General features: G+C 43.1%; 1 protein-coding gene across 1 annotated transcript; it reads left to right on the top strand.

Moving 5' to 3' along the window:
- Positions 1–1022: 1022 nt before the first annotated feature.
- Positions 1023–11653, top strand: nyx (nyctalopin; the record flags this gene model as incomplete). Its single annotated transcript, XM_080902752.1, has 4 exons — positions 1023–1095; positions 9499–9785; positions 10020–10324; positions 10825–11653. 4 exons carry the CDS (start codon positions 1023–1025, stop codon positions 11651–11653), a joined length of 1494 nt encoding a protein of 497 aa, XP_080758878.1.
- Between the last annotated feature and the right edge of the window lie 4262 nt (positions 11654–15915).

Here is a 15915-nt window from a genome sequence, read left to right as displayed (position 1 = left end):
TGCAGTACATCTAAGAAAGTTTGAATACCTCACTCGCAGCTACAAAGACGAAGTCAGGTTATGTTTTCATGCCAGTGCACAGCAATGAGGTCGCTGAATTCAGTCAAGACATGTGACTTAAATCTCAGGCATGACCTAGATTCAGAGGGCTGCCCTTCCCTGTATGCTAATATTCTCTCCACCTATTGTGGAGAACCACATGTTCAAGGAGCATGGGAAGCTTGTGTGCAGAACTTTCTAGTGAAACCCATTCTAATAAAATAAAGAAGAAAAAAAACTGACCTGTGTTTTAGTCCTCTACAGATGGTCTCTACTTTGGCCATCTGTGGCAGCTTTTTAGGCAGTCAGGACACACAACAAATATATATCTTTCATCCTACATGAAAAGCATGTTCAGTCCAATTTTCCAGGGGTTTTCATGTTACTCTTAAAAGGTCACATGGTCTCTAATGTGCTGAGTAGGTTTCATAACCACTGAGTCAGTGACACCCATTGAAAGCCTGTTGTATAATTTCTGTGTCATGTTGTGAGAATGAGGTTTTAGGGTCATTTAAGAGCCTCAGATATGGGGAAAGATGCTGATCCATGAAGCTTGTATGGCACAGGCAGCCTTATTTAACTAACTGCTCTCAATCGCTTCTCTCCGACCCAGCAGTGACGACTCGATAAATATCTGTTCGCTTTCAGCATCTGCATTATTTTCATAAGTTTGACATCCAACATTCACTGCTCTGTCTCTGCAGTTTGATATGACAGAGGTTCACTTTACTTCTGTAATCCTGCCATCCGCTCTCCATCACTCCACTCTACCCAGGGGATTTGACTGCCATTAAGAGATGGCTTTTTGATGTGTGTTTTCCATCACGAACGCAGACAGGCACACGCACGCGCATTTGGTGAAGTGGGGTGGATGAAGGGTAAAAACATGCAGCATTTTTTGTTGGGGAACCGTGGCAGGCAGAAGCTTCTGCTCAGCTCACTCAGTGATGCTGTTGAAGGTGCCCTTTGTGGACTGACATGGGATGGACACATGCATGACTATTTGGGCAGTGACGTTTGGTACACATGGATGCAACTTTCTGGAAAGAGCTACAGGTATGTTGCTTTGAATTTCTTGGATTTCCTCTGTGATTTGCTGTAAATTTAGCATCGCTGTAAAGACCGACTGTCTGTGGTTTCCTGCCGTTAACAGATAAAACTATCCAACCACACTAGATCATCTAAAGATCTCCAGCAGCATTTGTATAACTCATAATTGTTCATCATTAAGATCTCTGTTTGTGCCATTTCAGACCTCCGTTAATCCTGGCATGTCCCAGATGAGCGGCTACAGTAATGACTGTCATCATTTTCACTGGTCAGTCTCAATCTCTTCTCTCTTCCACTGTTTCTGGGCTCATTTGACTTAGTTTCTTCTCCTGCTTTCAGAATTGCTGTGGCTCCATCAAAGACTGACCGATCAAACTGCAAGGCAGGGCTGAATTCGAGCTAATGCGAACCAGATCAAGAGTGAAAGCACAGGCGCAGACAATACTTATTGTTGTGGAGCTAATCTCTGATATAAGCTTGTCTTTCTTAATCACATCATCGTTTCAAACGGCCAGTTTAGCCTTCGGGCCACACATCGACGTCACTCAAACATCTAGTCTTTAGTTAAGCAGCAGTGTCCTGCTGTGGATGCAAAATCTTTTTAATATCAAAGATGTATTTATTTATTTTTAATTCATTATATCTTTTTATTTACTGATGATAGTAGACTTTGAAGGATTTGATGAATCAAAAACATCAAAAACTTGCGAAAACAATATTGTTTTCATGTACAGTAATACGGAGAAATAACAAATAAAGGAAATATTATGAAACACACATCATGAAATGTGCTTGTAGTGGGGTACACATATACAGAATTTCCCAGATTGGATAAATAGTATTATATAGTGTATTACTGTTATTGTTCAACAATGATAATTAAAATTTATGTTCAAGGTTAGTCGTTTTGCCTCTTATAATATTTTTAATGATTATGTTGTATCTTAGTCAAGCACTTTTTAAAAACTCCTGTCTGTTGTTTGAATCTGTCACAGTATTTCTGACCAATTTTTGGATGCATAAAAATAATTTCTGTAATTAATAAACCAAAAAAAAAATTTAAATTCATTGTCAACAAACAACAACAGCAACAAAAGGAAAACCTGTAAAGTTTTTTGGGTTTTTTTGTTGATTCCACCTTGGTGGCCTCAGGATCTCGTCTCTACTTTTTGTGGATGACGTGGTTCTGTTGTCCTCAGCAGATTTCGTTCTCTAGCTTGCACTTGAGTGCTTCACAGCTTTGTATAAAACTGCAGGAATGAGAATTAGCAGCTCCATGTCCAAGGCCATGGTTCTCAGTAGAAAAAGGTGAGGTGGCTGACCCAAAGTGGCGGAGCTCAAGTATCTTGGGTCTTGTTCACAAGTGCCAGGACAGATTGGATCACTGCAGACAGTGCCCTGATCTTTTGTGGTGAAAAAAGTTCAGATCATGAATACAAGTGTTGGAAATGAACTGTCTCTGAATGGTGGTTGAATGGGCTCACAAAAAGGATGAGGTACAGCCATCTGGAAGGGGCTCAAAGTAGAGCTGTTACTCCTCCAAATCAAAAGGAGCCAGTTCAGGTGGTTTGCACATCTAATTAGGATGCCTCCTGGCTGCCTCCTGGACGAGGCGCTCTGGGCATGTCCTACTGGGTTAGGACACACCTGCAGGACACTGGCCCTCGAGGCCTGGAGTTGGACACCCTTGGTTTAGGCTGTTGCAGTAGAAGAGAATGGATGGATGGTTTGTGGCTGAGCAGTATGACAAGTCAGATAAAACAGCATACATTTATTTTATACTAGAAATACAGTGGGGCAAAAAAGTATTTAGTCAGCCACCGATTGTGCAAGTTCCCCCACCTAAAATGATGACAGAGGTCAGTAAGTTGCACCAGAGGTACACTTCAACTGTGAGAGACAGAATGTGAAAAAAAAAATCCATGAATCCACATGGTAGGATTTGTAAAGAATTTATTCGTAAATCAGGGTGGAAAATAAGTATTTGGTCAATAACAAAAATACAACTCAATACTTTGTAACATAACCTTTGTTGGCAATAACAGAGGTCAAACGTTTACTATAGGTCTTTACCAGGTTTGCACACACAGTAGCTGGTATTTTGGCCCATTCCTCCATGCAGATCTTCTCGAGAGCAGTGATGTTTTGGGGCTGTCGCCGAGCAACACGGACTTTCAACTCCCGCCACAGATTTTCTATGGGGTTGAGGTCTGGAGACTGGCTAGGCCACTCCAGGACTTTCAAATGCTTCTTACGGAGCCACTCCTTTGTTGCCCGGGCGGTGTGTTTTGGATCATTGTCATGTTGGAAGACCCAGCCTCGTTTCATCTTCAAAGTTCTCACTGATGGAAGGAGGTTTTGGCTCAAAATCTCACGATACATGGCCCCATTCATTCTGTCCTTAACACGGATCAGTCGTCCTGTCCCCTTGGCAGAAAAACAGCCCCATAGCATGATGTTTCCACCCCCATGCTTCACAGTAGGTATGGTGTTCTTGGGATGCAACTCAGTATTCTTCTTCCTCCAAACACGACGAGTTGAGTTTATACCAAAAAGTTCTACTTTGGTTTCATCTGACCACATGACATTCTCCCAATCCTCTGCTGTATCATCCATGTGCTCTCTGGCAAACTTCAGACGGGCCTGGACATGCACTGGCTTCAGCAGCGGAACACGTCTGGCACTGCGGGATTTGATTTCCTGCCGTTGTAGTGTGTTACTGATGGTGACCTTTGTTACTTTGGTCCCAGCTCTCTGCAGGTCATTCACCAGGTCCCCCCGTGTGGTTCTGGGATCTTTGCTCACCGTTCTCATGATCATTTTGACCCCACGGGATGAGATCTTGCGTGGAGCCCCAGATCGTAGGAGATTATCAGTGGTCTTGTATGTCTTCCATTTTCTGATGATTGCTCCCACAGTTGATTTGTTCACACCAAGCTGCTTGCCTATTGTAGATTCACTCTTCCCAGTCTGGTGCAGGTCTACAATACTTTTCCTGGTGTCCTTCGAAAGCTCTTTGGTCTTGGCCATGGCGGAGTTTGGAGTCTGACTGTTTGAGGCTGTGGACAGGTGTCTTTTATACAGATGATGAGTTCAAACAGGTGCCATTCATACAGGTAACGAGTGGGGGACAGAAAAGCTTCTTACAGAAGACGTTACAGGTCTGTGAGAGCCAGAGATTTTCCTTGTTTGAGGTGACCAAATACTTATTCGTAAATTAGGGTGGAAAATAAATTCTTTACAAATCCTACCATGTGAATTCATGGATTTTTTTTTTCACATTCTGTCTCTCACAGTTGAAGTGTACCTCTGGTGCAAATTACTGACCTCTGTCATCATTTTAAGTGGGGGAACTTGCACAATCGGTGGCTGACTAAATACTTTTTTGCCCCACTGTAGCTGTCATATTCATGTACCATTCATGGTGTTTACACATTTCAATTTCCAAATGTACTTAGAACACATGATCAAGAAACGCATGACTCAATGAATGAACAGTGAAGTGCATGTAAGGTCAGTCATTCCACTGGGCTCCAAGCAAAATCAGATTATCTGCCTTTGAAATGCCTTTAATATCCCGAAGCTCATCCAATTTTGTTTCTTTCATCCAAGAAACACAGCAAAAATCAAACTTCTGTGAAAACTTAGTACACAGTTATTCAGATTGTTGTTTAGACTTGCATGTAAAGTAGTTCTTAAATAGTCCAAAACACAGCAGCTAGGCTGACAATCACACATTAAAGCAAAGTCTAATCTGAGTGAGTGGAACCGGTGGTTTGCATTTAGTCGTAAACTGTTTATTTTACCTTTCATGAAAGTGCATCTTAATTGTAAACTTTGACAGTGGACTCCTGTCTCTTTGAGAATGTTTTTCAGTTAGTTAGAGTGCAGTGGCTGAAGCAAAAACCCGGGTGTGGGAGGAGTTCGGAGAGGCCATGGAAAAAGACTTTCGGACTGCCTCGAAGAGATTCTGGCAAACCATCAGGCGTCTCAGGAGGGGAAAGCGGTGCTCTACCTGCACTGTGTATAGTGCTGGTGGAGCGCTGCTGACGTCGACTGAGAAAATTGTCAGGCGGTGGAAGGAATACTTCGAGGACCTCCTTAATCCCACTGACACGTCTTCCGAGGAGGAAGCAGAGTCTGGGGATGAGGGGAATGACCCGCCAATTTCCGGGGGCGAGGTCACTGAGGCAGTTAAACAACTCCTTGGTGGCAGAGCCCCTGGTGTTGATGAAGTCCGCCCCGAGTTCCTGAAGGCTCTGGACGTTGTAGGGCTGTCCTGGTTGACACGCCTCTGCAATGTTGCGTGGAGATCAGGGGCAGTACCTGTGGACTGGCAGACCGGGGTGGTGGTCCCTATCTTTAAGAAAGGGGACCGGAGGGTGTGTTCCAACTACAGGGGGATCACACTCCTCAGCCTCCCTGGGAAAGTCTATGCCAGGGTGCTGGAAAGGAGAGTTCGTCCGTTAGTCGAACCTCGGATACAGGAGGAACAATGCGGTTTTCGTCGAACACTGGACCAGCTCTTTATCCTCTCGAGGATACTTGAGGGTGCATGGGAGTTTGCCCAACCAGTCTACATGTGTTTTGTGGACTTGAAGAAGGCATTCGACCGTGTCCCTTGGGGTGTCCTGTGGGAGGTGCTGCGGGAGTATGGGGTGTCTGGCCCATTGCTACTGGCCATTCGATCCCTATACAACCGTTGCAAGAGCTTGGTTCGCATTGCCGGCAATAAGTCGGACTCGTTCCCGGTGGGTGATGGGCTCCGCCAGGGCTGCCCTTTGTCTCCGGTTCTGTTCATAATTTTTATGGACAGGATTTCTAGGCGCAGCCAAGTGGCGGAGGGCTTTCGCTTTGGTGGCCTCAGAATCTCGTCTCTGATTTTTGCGGATGATGTGGTTCTGTTGGCTTCATCGGGTGAGGGCCTCCAGCTCGCACTGGAACGGTTCGCAGCTGAGTGTGAAGCAGCGGGAATGAGGATCAGCACCTCCAAATCTGAGGCCATGGTTCTCAGCCGGAAAAGGGTGGAGTGCCCACTCCGGGTCGGGGATGAGTTCCTGCCCCAAGTGGAGGAGTTCAAGTATCTCGGGGTCTTGTTCGCGAGTGATGGGAGAAGGGAGCCGGAGATCGACAGACGGATTGGGGCTGCAGCAGCAGTAATGCAGACGCTGCACCGGTCCGTCATGGTGAAGAGGGAGCTGAGTGTAAAAGCGAAGCTATCAATTTACCGGTCGATCTACGTCCCTACCCTCACCTATGGCCACGAGCTGTGGGTAGTGACCGAAAGAACGAGATCGCGGATACAAGCGGCGGAAATGAGTTTCCTCCGAAGGGTGGCTGGCCTCTCCCTTAGAGATAGGGTGAGAAGTTCGGCCATCCGGGAGGGGCTCAGAGTAGAGCAGCTGCTCCTCCACATCGAAAGGAGCCAGCTGAGGTGGTTCGGGCATCTGACAAGGATGCCCCCTGGGCGCCTCCTGGGTGAGGTGTTCCAGGCATGTCCCACCGGGAGGACAGTGCAACACTAGACAGAACAGGACGATACAGACACAAGACAGTGCAGTGGAAATGTGCAAAATGCTGAGTATTGTGCAAAAGTAACTTGGTGTCTGTAGTAGAGATGGACCGATCCGATATTACGTATCGGTATCGGTCCGATACTGACCTAAATTACTGGATCGGATATCGGAGAAAAATAAAAAATGTAATCCGATCCATTAAATATCACGAAAGCACCTCACAAAACTTGCAACACGCCGTAACTCGCCTCAGAACGTTAGCACGTCGGAGCAGTGTGCATCACGTGATAGAGCGGCTGTGGCATGCGGGACCTGTCGGTGGTCTGGATAGCATGTGGAGCTTCGCTAGCAACCCGGCATTTCATCTCCGACAAAGTTATCCCCGAGAGAAGTAAAGCAAGTGTGTAAGTCCATCTCTGAATGTTTGTAAAGCATTCCTGCGTTAAGCTTAACAAGCGATATATGGAGCGACTGCCTCTTCTTGCTGCTACTTCAATCATGAAACTGCTTAATGATCAGCTGATCGGCTTTTCTGTCGCGAGTCCGTCTCTCTTGTTTGTTTTTGGCCCACTTTGCACCAGAAAGAGGAAACCAGCGGCTGAACAACAGCAGCACGTTTAAGCTTGATCAGCTGTTGTTAGAATTTATTTATTATTACTTTCTACTCCAGGATCTTTTTCTACGTAGCTGACGTAACTGTGCAGGGGCGGATCTAGCAAAGTTTAGCCAGGGGGGCCGATAGGGCATTAACAGGGAAAAGGGGGCACAAAGACATACTTTTCTTTCTTATTCTCATTTAAAATGTCTCGCTTTTAATAAATAATTATCCAAATCTTACACCCAAAGTTTTAATTTGATGTAAAATGAATAGAAGTCAATTACTGTATATAGTGACTATTAAGTCTAATATATATACCCTAGTAAGCTATAGTACTTTTTCCTTTGGGAAGGTACCATCTGTGCAGTCTGCAATTTTGTTGAAGAAAGATGTTGAATCTATTTAATATTTCTTGAAAAATAATTGATTTCTGTGCATTTTTTTCACACTGCATCAAATTAAGGTTGATTACGTCGATTAAGCATCATGAGGTGGAGCGTGAGGGGTGGTTCCCTATTTTTTATTTATTTATTTTTGTTGTTGCTGGGAGTTGGAACCCTATTAGTTAGGTTGCTTAATATTTACGCTAAGTACTCTTTAAAATACCAGAATAGGGAGGATGGTGTAGGTTTAAGTTTATTAGATTGATCAGTATTGCTGAACTATGAAATATTTTTTTTTTTTGCATACAGGTTTTTTGCATACACTCTTTCACCACATGTGTATAACAGAATATCTTTAGTGTAGTTGTTGTTTTAAACTTGAGTATGAACTTATACAAAATGCAGCAAGATATTTAAAAAAAAAACAGTTTTGTTGATTAAAAAACACTATATCGGATTCATATCGGTATCGGCAGATATCCAAATTTATGATATCGGTATCGGTATCGGACATAAAAAAGTGGTATTGTGCCATCTCTAGTCTGTAGGTGTGTGTGTGTATGAGTGTGAGATACTGCAGATAAGTGCTTGGTAGTGACATGTATGAAGGTGTGCACGTGTGTCAGTCCAGTCAGAGTGTTCAGGAGTCTGACGGCTTGGAGTAAGAAACTGTTCTGTAGTCTGGTAGTGAGGCCCGGATGCTCCGGTACCTCTTTCCAGAAGGCAGCACGGTGAAGAGTGTGTGTGAGCGGTGTGTGGGGTCCTCCACAATGCTGGTGGCTTTGCGGATGGAGCGGGTGCTATCAGTGTCCGTGATGGAGGGGAGAGACAGGTTGTTGACTCTACACCAGTCAGTAATGATGGCCTCCCTAACTTTTATCAACATCTCTTTTGGCCTGATATTTAAAATTACAACGAAAAGCTATAAAATAAAATAACTTCAGATATTATGTCTGCTTCATTTGTCATGATACAGTTTCACCTGACCACGAAACTGCTTGTTAGGCAATTTTCCAGTCAATTTTTGACTGGAAATAGGGGATGCAATTCCAAAACAATTCATGGAAAAGTTTTGTAAAACCCTTTCAGTTAAAGTTGAAGGTTTGCAACCATTCATGTGTTGATTGTGATGGTGTATAATGACAAAACTACAAAAAGTTGCTCCAACAAGTTATGAGCCCAACTCCTTTTGTTACATTGTGCAACTGATGGTTTTTTTTAAATGGGCAGGAGTGTGAAAGGTTTTCTGTCTTGATATAGAGAAACTGAAGCATTATATAATAATAATTATAATAGTGCTTGATATAAGGGGATGTGGTAAAGCCCTGTAGTTTGAAAAGGGTCATACTACAGAAAGGTGCGTCGTCAGGGTGATGAAAATCTGCTGCTAAAACTTCTTTCACAACTCTAAACTAGATTATATTGCAACAAGTAGAGCTTATTGTCCTTTATTTATTTTTTTATTTGTTTCATTACATTTTTTAATGTGATTTTTTAAATTCATTGACTACATTTAAAAAACAGTTATGAAAAACACTGCAGCCTAAATATTTAGTTAAAGACTAAGAGTAGACAAATGAAATAAAGAAACAACATGGTATAAATTTATACAATGTATATATTTGTGTCACTTTTAATTTCAAATCATCCGATGACCTGATTAATAAAAAAAGAAAATATTGTTAATAGTACATAAGATGACATCATAGACAACAATATTAACACCAGTTGACTTTTTGGTGGCTCATTTAGTATGCATTAGCTCACATTTCTTACTTAGTGCACTTGTTTAGTTAGAATTAGGCCTCCAACACTCTTTCACCACATGTGTAGACCAAGCTTTTCAATTCCTGTAAAAATACTGAAAGTACCACCACACTCTGAAATAACACCCATCCTGTCCTCCTTTCAGTCTCTGTGCTTTGCCTGCTGCCTCAGGAGGTGCTGGCACGGTGGGCTTGTGTTCGCGCCTGCCCACCATCCTGCACCTGCACGCAGGAGAAGAGCTGCAGCGTGCTCTGCGACCGCTCCGGCCTGGCTGAGCTGCCCAAAGAGTTTCCGTGTGAGGCCTCCGCCATCAACCTGGACAAAAACAGGCTCAAGTTCTTGTCAGAAAGGGCCTTTGGTACTCTGCCCTCCCTCAAGTCTCTCTCTCTGGACCACAACAACATCTCCTTCATTACCCCAGGAGCCTTTAAGGTTTGCTGAATGTTCTGCTGAAGGATTTTGTAACCAAAAATACAAACACGTAACAAACAGGTATATATATATATAAAAACTGCCTGAATGATCATGTGAGGAAACCCATCAACATGCAGAAATACAAAAAAAATCTACAATTTCAAGCACTACTGTATCTTTACTAGATTTACAAGAAATTCATTTTTATATTTTTAGAGTTTTCATACTTGACTAACAGCTTCTGTCACGCAGGGCCTCTCGAACTTGGTGGAGCTGAAAATGGCGCACAACGAGTACATCAGCTACCTTCACACACGAACTTTCACAGGGGTGAAGAAGCTGGTGCGCCTCGACTTGTCCGACTGTAACCTGTTCAGCATCCCTGATCGTATCTTTATAGAGCAAACGGCACTGAAGGAGCTGCTCTGTTTCCAAAACAACTTCAGGAGGATCCCGGGGGCCATCAGAGGCATGGAAAACCTGACTCACATCTATCTGGAGAGAAACAAGATAGAGGCAGTGGCCTACAACTCCCTGCTGGGCCTGGGTAGCCTCAAGTAAGCCACAGGCTCCAAGCTCATGCATGAACTCACATAGCTACAAACAGGCATTCATTTATTGACTGAGGTTTTGCATAAACTATTAAAGCAGACCTGCTATGCTTATTTCCAGCTACAGATTTTTATTCCACAGTCACAGTTCAAAATACTGCTTATTTATCTCATGCAGGGTCTCATTGCACGCTCAGTTCATCTTCTGTTTGAACTAAGCATTCAGCAGTTCAAAGTTTGTGTATTCATCCTTAGTTCATGCACTGCTCCCATCCTGTTTTCAGAGATTTTACAGATGACATGGAACAAAGTTATTTTGTGCAGGTGTGGTTCCTGGTGTGAGTCTGCAGTGCCTAAGGTAGCATGTGCGATTTTCTGTGCTGAAACAAAAGCATGACAAACTGAATATTGGTAGCAAAGAAAGGCTGTCTAAATCTAACACAGCCACTGATCTTCTCTTATTGTGTAAACCAGTTCATTCTTTCAAACATCTTAATCTCTCTCAGGTACCTGAACCTCCAGGAGAACCGCATCAACGTGATCCATGAGCAGGCCTTCCAGGACCTTACACGGCTGGAGAACCTTTACCTCAATGACAACTTGCTGTCTGATTTGCCCAAGCTCGCCTTCAAAGGCCTCAGCCGGCTCAAGATGCTCAACCTCGGGGGTAACCAGTTGACCAACCTGTCCAAGACCTGGTTCAGTGACCAGGTGGAGCTGGAGGTCCTGTACCTAGACAGGAACCAGCTGCTATACATCGAGGAGGGCACTTTTGAGAACCTGACCAGCCTAATCACGCTCCACCTGAACAGCAACAATCTTACCACCCTTCCCTTCCCTGTTTTCCAGCCCATCTACTTCCTGGGCCGGCTTTACCTCTTCAGAAACCCCTGGGAGTGCGACTGCTCCCTTGAGTGGCTGAAGGAGTGGATGGAAAACTACAAGCTGGTGCGGGACATCCCCTGCGCTTCACCTTCCTCTGTGGCCGGACTGGACCTCGGTGAGGTGGTCTTCGCCAAGGTGAACGGCACATGTGTGGACCCCGCCGACCTCAACCTAACTACGGCCTCCTCGGAGATCACCTCCACCACAGAGAACCGCTTCAAAAGCCTCATTTTCACACTGATCCACCCGGAGTTCGGGGATCAGATGGGGAACGGCACAGAGAGCCTCCGCAACGGGACCCTGATTGAGAGCGAGGATGGGCAGCTCTCTGCAGGGGTCACAGGTCAACGGGCCTGGCCAAGCGAGTCTCTTTTTTGCTTCATTGTGATGTGGCTCAGCTTGGGTTTGATTGGCCAGTCAGATCTATTTTTCTCTCTGTACTGCACGTGAGAACAGTGGAGATGAGATCTGCTCCATGACCCACATGAGGAACATGGGAAGCTTTTTAAAAAAAAATGCTCCCGAGATAAAAGATGGTTTTATTTACTCATGCGAATATAAAAGGGTTGCTATTCATGTTTGCGTGTGTTAATGCTCTGATGTAGGATTTTGGGATTGTTTCCCTGGTAAAATGCAAACAGGGGAAACTGAATATTTTCAGGTAAGAAGGACTGGATGTGGTTTACCATACTGGTTATAGATTAAAGACTTATATATACTACTTCATATGTGATCATGCTCCTCCTCGTTCATATACAAATCTGTACAGCGGCAGGATTCATCTGTGCAATTGCAGTGGCAATGAAACTCAAACTGTGTAAGCTAACATCTAGTTTTTTTGTTGCATAAGTCGTCATTTTAATTATGATGTAATATTCATAGCGTTACATAGTCCGACTATTTTGTTTTTGTATTTTCATTCACAATGTTAAAGGAGATGAGAGCTCCTGTAGTTATCTCCTAAACACACGTCCGCTCTTTTTTGTGTGTAGGCTCTGCAGCTTTTCCACAAATTCATTAATCTTCTTACCGCATGCAGCTCGGTGTCGTCGCTGCTTGTGTGTGCTATAAAGTAACACAGACGGACTTTATCTTTGCCTCTAGTGCATGGGTATAATCTCTCTCTATACAGGGACTGTGGTGAGTCATTGCCATATATTGTGGATGGAGGGGGGGGCAGTGTCAAAGCATGTTTAATGCATATGTACACACTTACACTGTTGTGCTTTGTGTGGCTGACATACCATAACACAGGCGACTGCTTTCTTTCTACCCCGGTGAGTGTGAGTAGTTTGGTCAGACAGCCTGTGGTGCAGTTCAGTTTTGTTATTAGACACAATGCTCTGTCAAAATCTATTTTTCTAAATAAAATAAATAATTAAGCTTTCAATGTGCTGGTTCAGTGACTCCTTTCAGCATCAGTCGAGGGGTTGACCCGTTTCACTTAATCCGCCCAGTGGCCTCTTTGGCTCGTTAATGTGGGATTATGCTGGGACTAAGACAAGCGAGGAGGCTGATGTCGCACCTCGTCCCTCTCGCACTCAACATTTTCTTTTGCTCGTCCAATTCCAGGTCACAGGGGAGCAGGAGGAGTCTGTCCCAGCTGTCATGGGAACGGGAGGAGAGGCACACCCTGGACAGATCGCCAGTCTGTCGCAGGGCTGCAAAGGTTCATATCTGAACAAATTTCTAATGTGATAACAGCTATGACAGACTTGCATTAATTAATATAACATCATCTTTAGTCAGTGGAATTTCCAGGCACCTTTCCAAGAATTTATGATTACATGTTAAACCTTTCTAGGAAATGAACTGGAAACAACAGAAACTGTGATCAAGGGGAAAATCCTTCTGCTTTGAAGATTAGAAACATTATTGCATGTCTCATGGACATATCATGTAACATATGTGATGTAGTAGCAGGATTGTTCAGTACAGCACACATAACAATCATAGCAAATAGAATAGTACATTTAGAGATTAAATTTACTTCTCAACATATAACATGTTGGAATTATCTTAACAACTTTTACTGCACCATAATGCACTGAGTGTTGTTACTTACTGATGCTTTGAATATTTTACTACCTGTGGTCATATTTGTGCATGGTGGCAGGGCTATGCTTGTTTAGCTCTCTGAGGTCTAAGTCATCATAGGTGCCAACGTTCTCCTAACCCTGTATTTTGGAGAAGGGCACGTGTTTGCCAATTAGAATGATTAATTTGCTCATTTTCCGATCGCCAAGACTTAGAAAACAGTTTAATACAAACTGTAGTGACATAGGGTTGTAGATGTCACTGATGATGTCTCAGACCACAGGATTAAGTACATCTTCTAGTTCAACTGTATTATTATTCAAAATCAACAAAGCAGCCCAGGTCTCGAAGATAAACAGCAGTCATCTGGGAATTATGCACTCAGACTGTCATGTCTAAAGCTTTAACCCTCTGTTGCCATACAGCATTCAGCTTTAATCTAATCCTAAGGAAACAGAATATATATATATATTTTCTTTTTATTAAAATATTCTCCAAAGTCATGGCAATCACAAACTAACTGACACAAAAAAGACAGCTTTGGCCTTCTTTAAAGTACAGTTTGTCACCCATGATGACTCAGACCTCAGCAAGTTAAAGGGAAGCCTGGTGGAGCTGCAGCCTATCAATCAAAATGCTCTATTAGGATATAATAACTGGGATTGTCAATGAAAAGTCAGGACTCTTGCAATCACATAATGACTATATACTATGTTAGTGCATTACCAACAGTCTGATAGATAGTGTTAGAGACTAGCTTACCAACGAAATGAGCATTTAGCAGCTAAAGCAGCAGCTAGTTCCCTCAGGAGTTGGTGGAGCCCAAAAACACACTGACTTTGTAAAGGTGGCAATGATACACAACAAATGGAGACCTCATTTCTAATTCACCACTACAGTGTCCTGACTTGAAATCTCAGTTGTAGCACTTTCTTTTGCTTTTCTTTTAATTTCAGCTATAGCCAGTTAGCTTTGTTGTATTTTGTTTTTCACAGACACAGATAGTTGCTAATCAGTGCAACTCATCAAAACTGAAAGCCAAACTCACAGGTCTGTTAGTAACCACATAACCATATAACTATATTAAAATAATCCCTTATGGTACATACGGGTATAAGATCAAGTTCAGTGACTCCAGTTAGAAAATGTGAAGCCCAATGAATAGCTATTGTTTACACTTGCACATGTGTGTCAGCTGGTAATTTAAATATGAAGGTCTATGGAGATGTCGGTGATGGCTCACTCTTAAAGTTGGCCTGAAGTGGTGAACAAAGTTTGCCATCTCTCACTCAGAGAACCAAGGTTATAGCGGTATATTCTGTAAATGCTGAATATATAAGCAACAATTTGCCACAAAGTTGTATCACCTTAAATGGGAAACTTTTCCCCTAGCAATACATCCATCTAAAATATTTTCATGTGAGTTTTCTTGCATTTAATAAAATCAGATGACACTTGCCCTGTGGTGATTAAAGTGCCAAAAAAAAGCTACATCAAAACTTCTGCATGAAGTGAATGTTAATATTTTATTTCTCTGTGTCAGACTCAACAAATCTTCACGTTCTTCACTGTTGATCCAAGCTGGATCTCTGCCTCCACCTCAGTGATAAAAGTGTGTGAGAGGATCGTGGTCATTGTACATTTTCCCGACTCCCAGGGCTGTTCTCTATAAATCAGTGTGGGGCTTTCGGAGAAGGTGAAGAAGCTAGATTTTAAAAATCAATTATTTTTCTTCTTCTTGCTTAGGTAACACATCAACTGTGAGATATTTAACATCCATACCTGATAAAAAATGAATAAAAAAAAGAAAACAAACCACAGCTGTCCTGTCAACTGCTCCTTGTTTTTCTTTCCCCTGACGTTAATGCTATGGGATTATTCAACAGCAAACCACAGGTTTCAGCTCTGGAGGACTCTAATCGCTCACTTGCATTGATTGAAATCACCAAATGCAGTGTTTCAACAGAGAGGTCAGCTTAATGCACATTCACCTGAGGTATATAAGCCTCAGGAATGTATGACATGCTGGACTCCATTTATTATGCGTGACTTTAACTAAAAGTCTGGCTTTTCTTTCTGGTGGAACGATGCATGCACATACACACATAAATACATGATTAACTTCATCTTCATATGTGCCACAAGGTGAAGAGTAACAAGGTCATTTGCATCTGAAACATTTAAATTAGCCAGTTGTTTGATATGAAAAATATATTGGGAAATGCAATAGATAACACGTTTTTCTCTCTGCAGTGCAGCGTGAATGCATGCTGTGTGAAACAACACAGCTTCCTGTTGCTGTTTCCTCCTCCATTCCCTACTTATGCTGCTGAATGAAGGCCAGAAGGTGGTTTTGCAGAACATTACAATGATGTGTAACCTTTTCACACTGGCCTTAACCACCAAAATCTAATGAGTTAAGAAGAGGCTTTTGGGGCCATATCCATCAAGGTATTCCTGAGTTTGCCAGTATGAAACTTGGATAGATGGACGTGTGTGTGTGTGTGTAATGACCCTATCTGGCCTCAATAATCCATGCCCGTTATATTTTTTTTATCCACTGTGGTCTGCCTCATCTGCCCTTGCTGCTGGTACCGCCTCTCTGCTTTATGTGTACACGTTTTCCCGGTCTGACCTCACCATAACCAGGCTGATCCAACGAATGCACACCTGCA

This window comes from Rhamphochromis sp. 'chilingali', assembly GCF_963969265.1.
Source record: "Rhamphochromis sp. 'chilingali' genome assembly, chromosome: 14".
Taxonomy (NCBI): domain Eukaryota; kingdom Metazoa; phylum Chordata; class Actinopteri; order Cichliformes; family Cichlidae; genus Rhamphochromis; species Rhamphochromis sp. 'chilingali'.
This window is presented reverse-complemented; position numbering and strand designations above follow the sequence as displayed.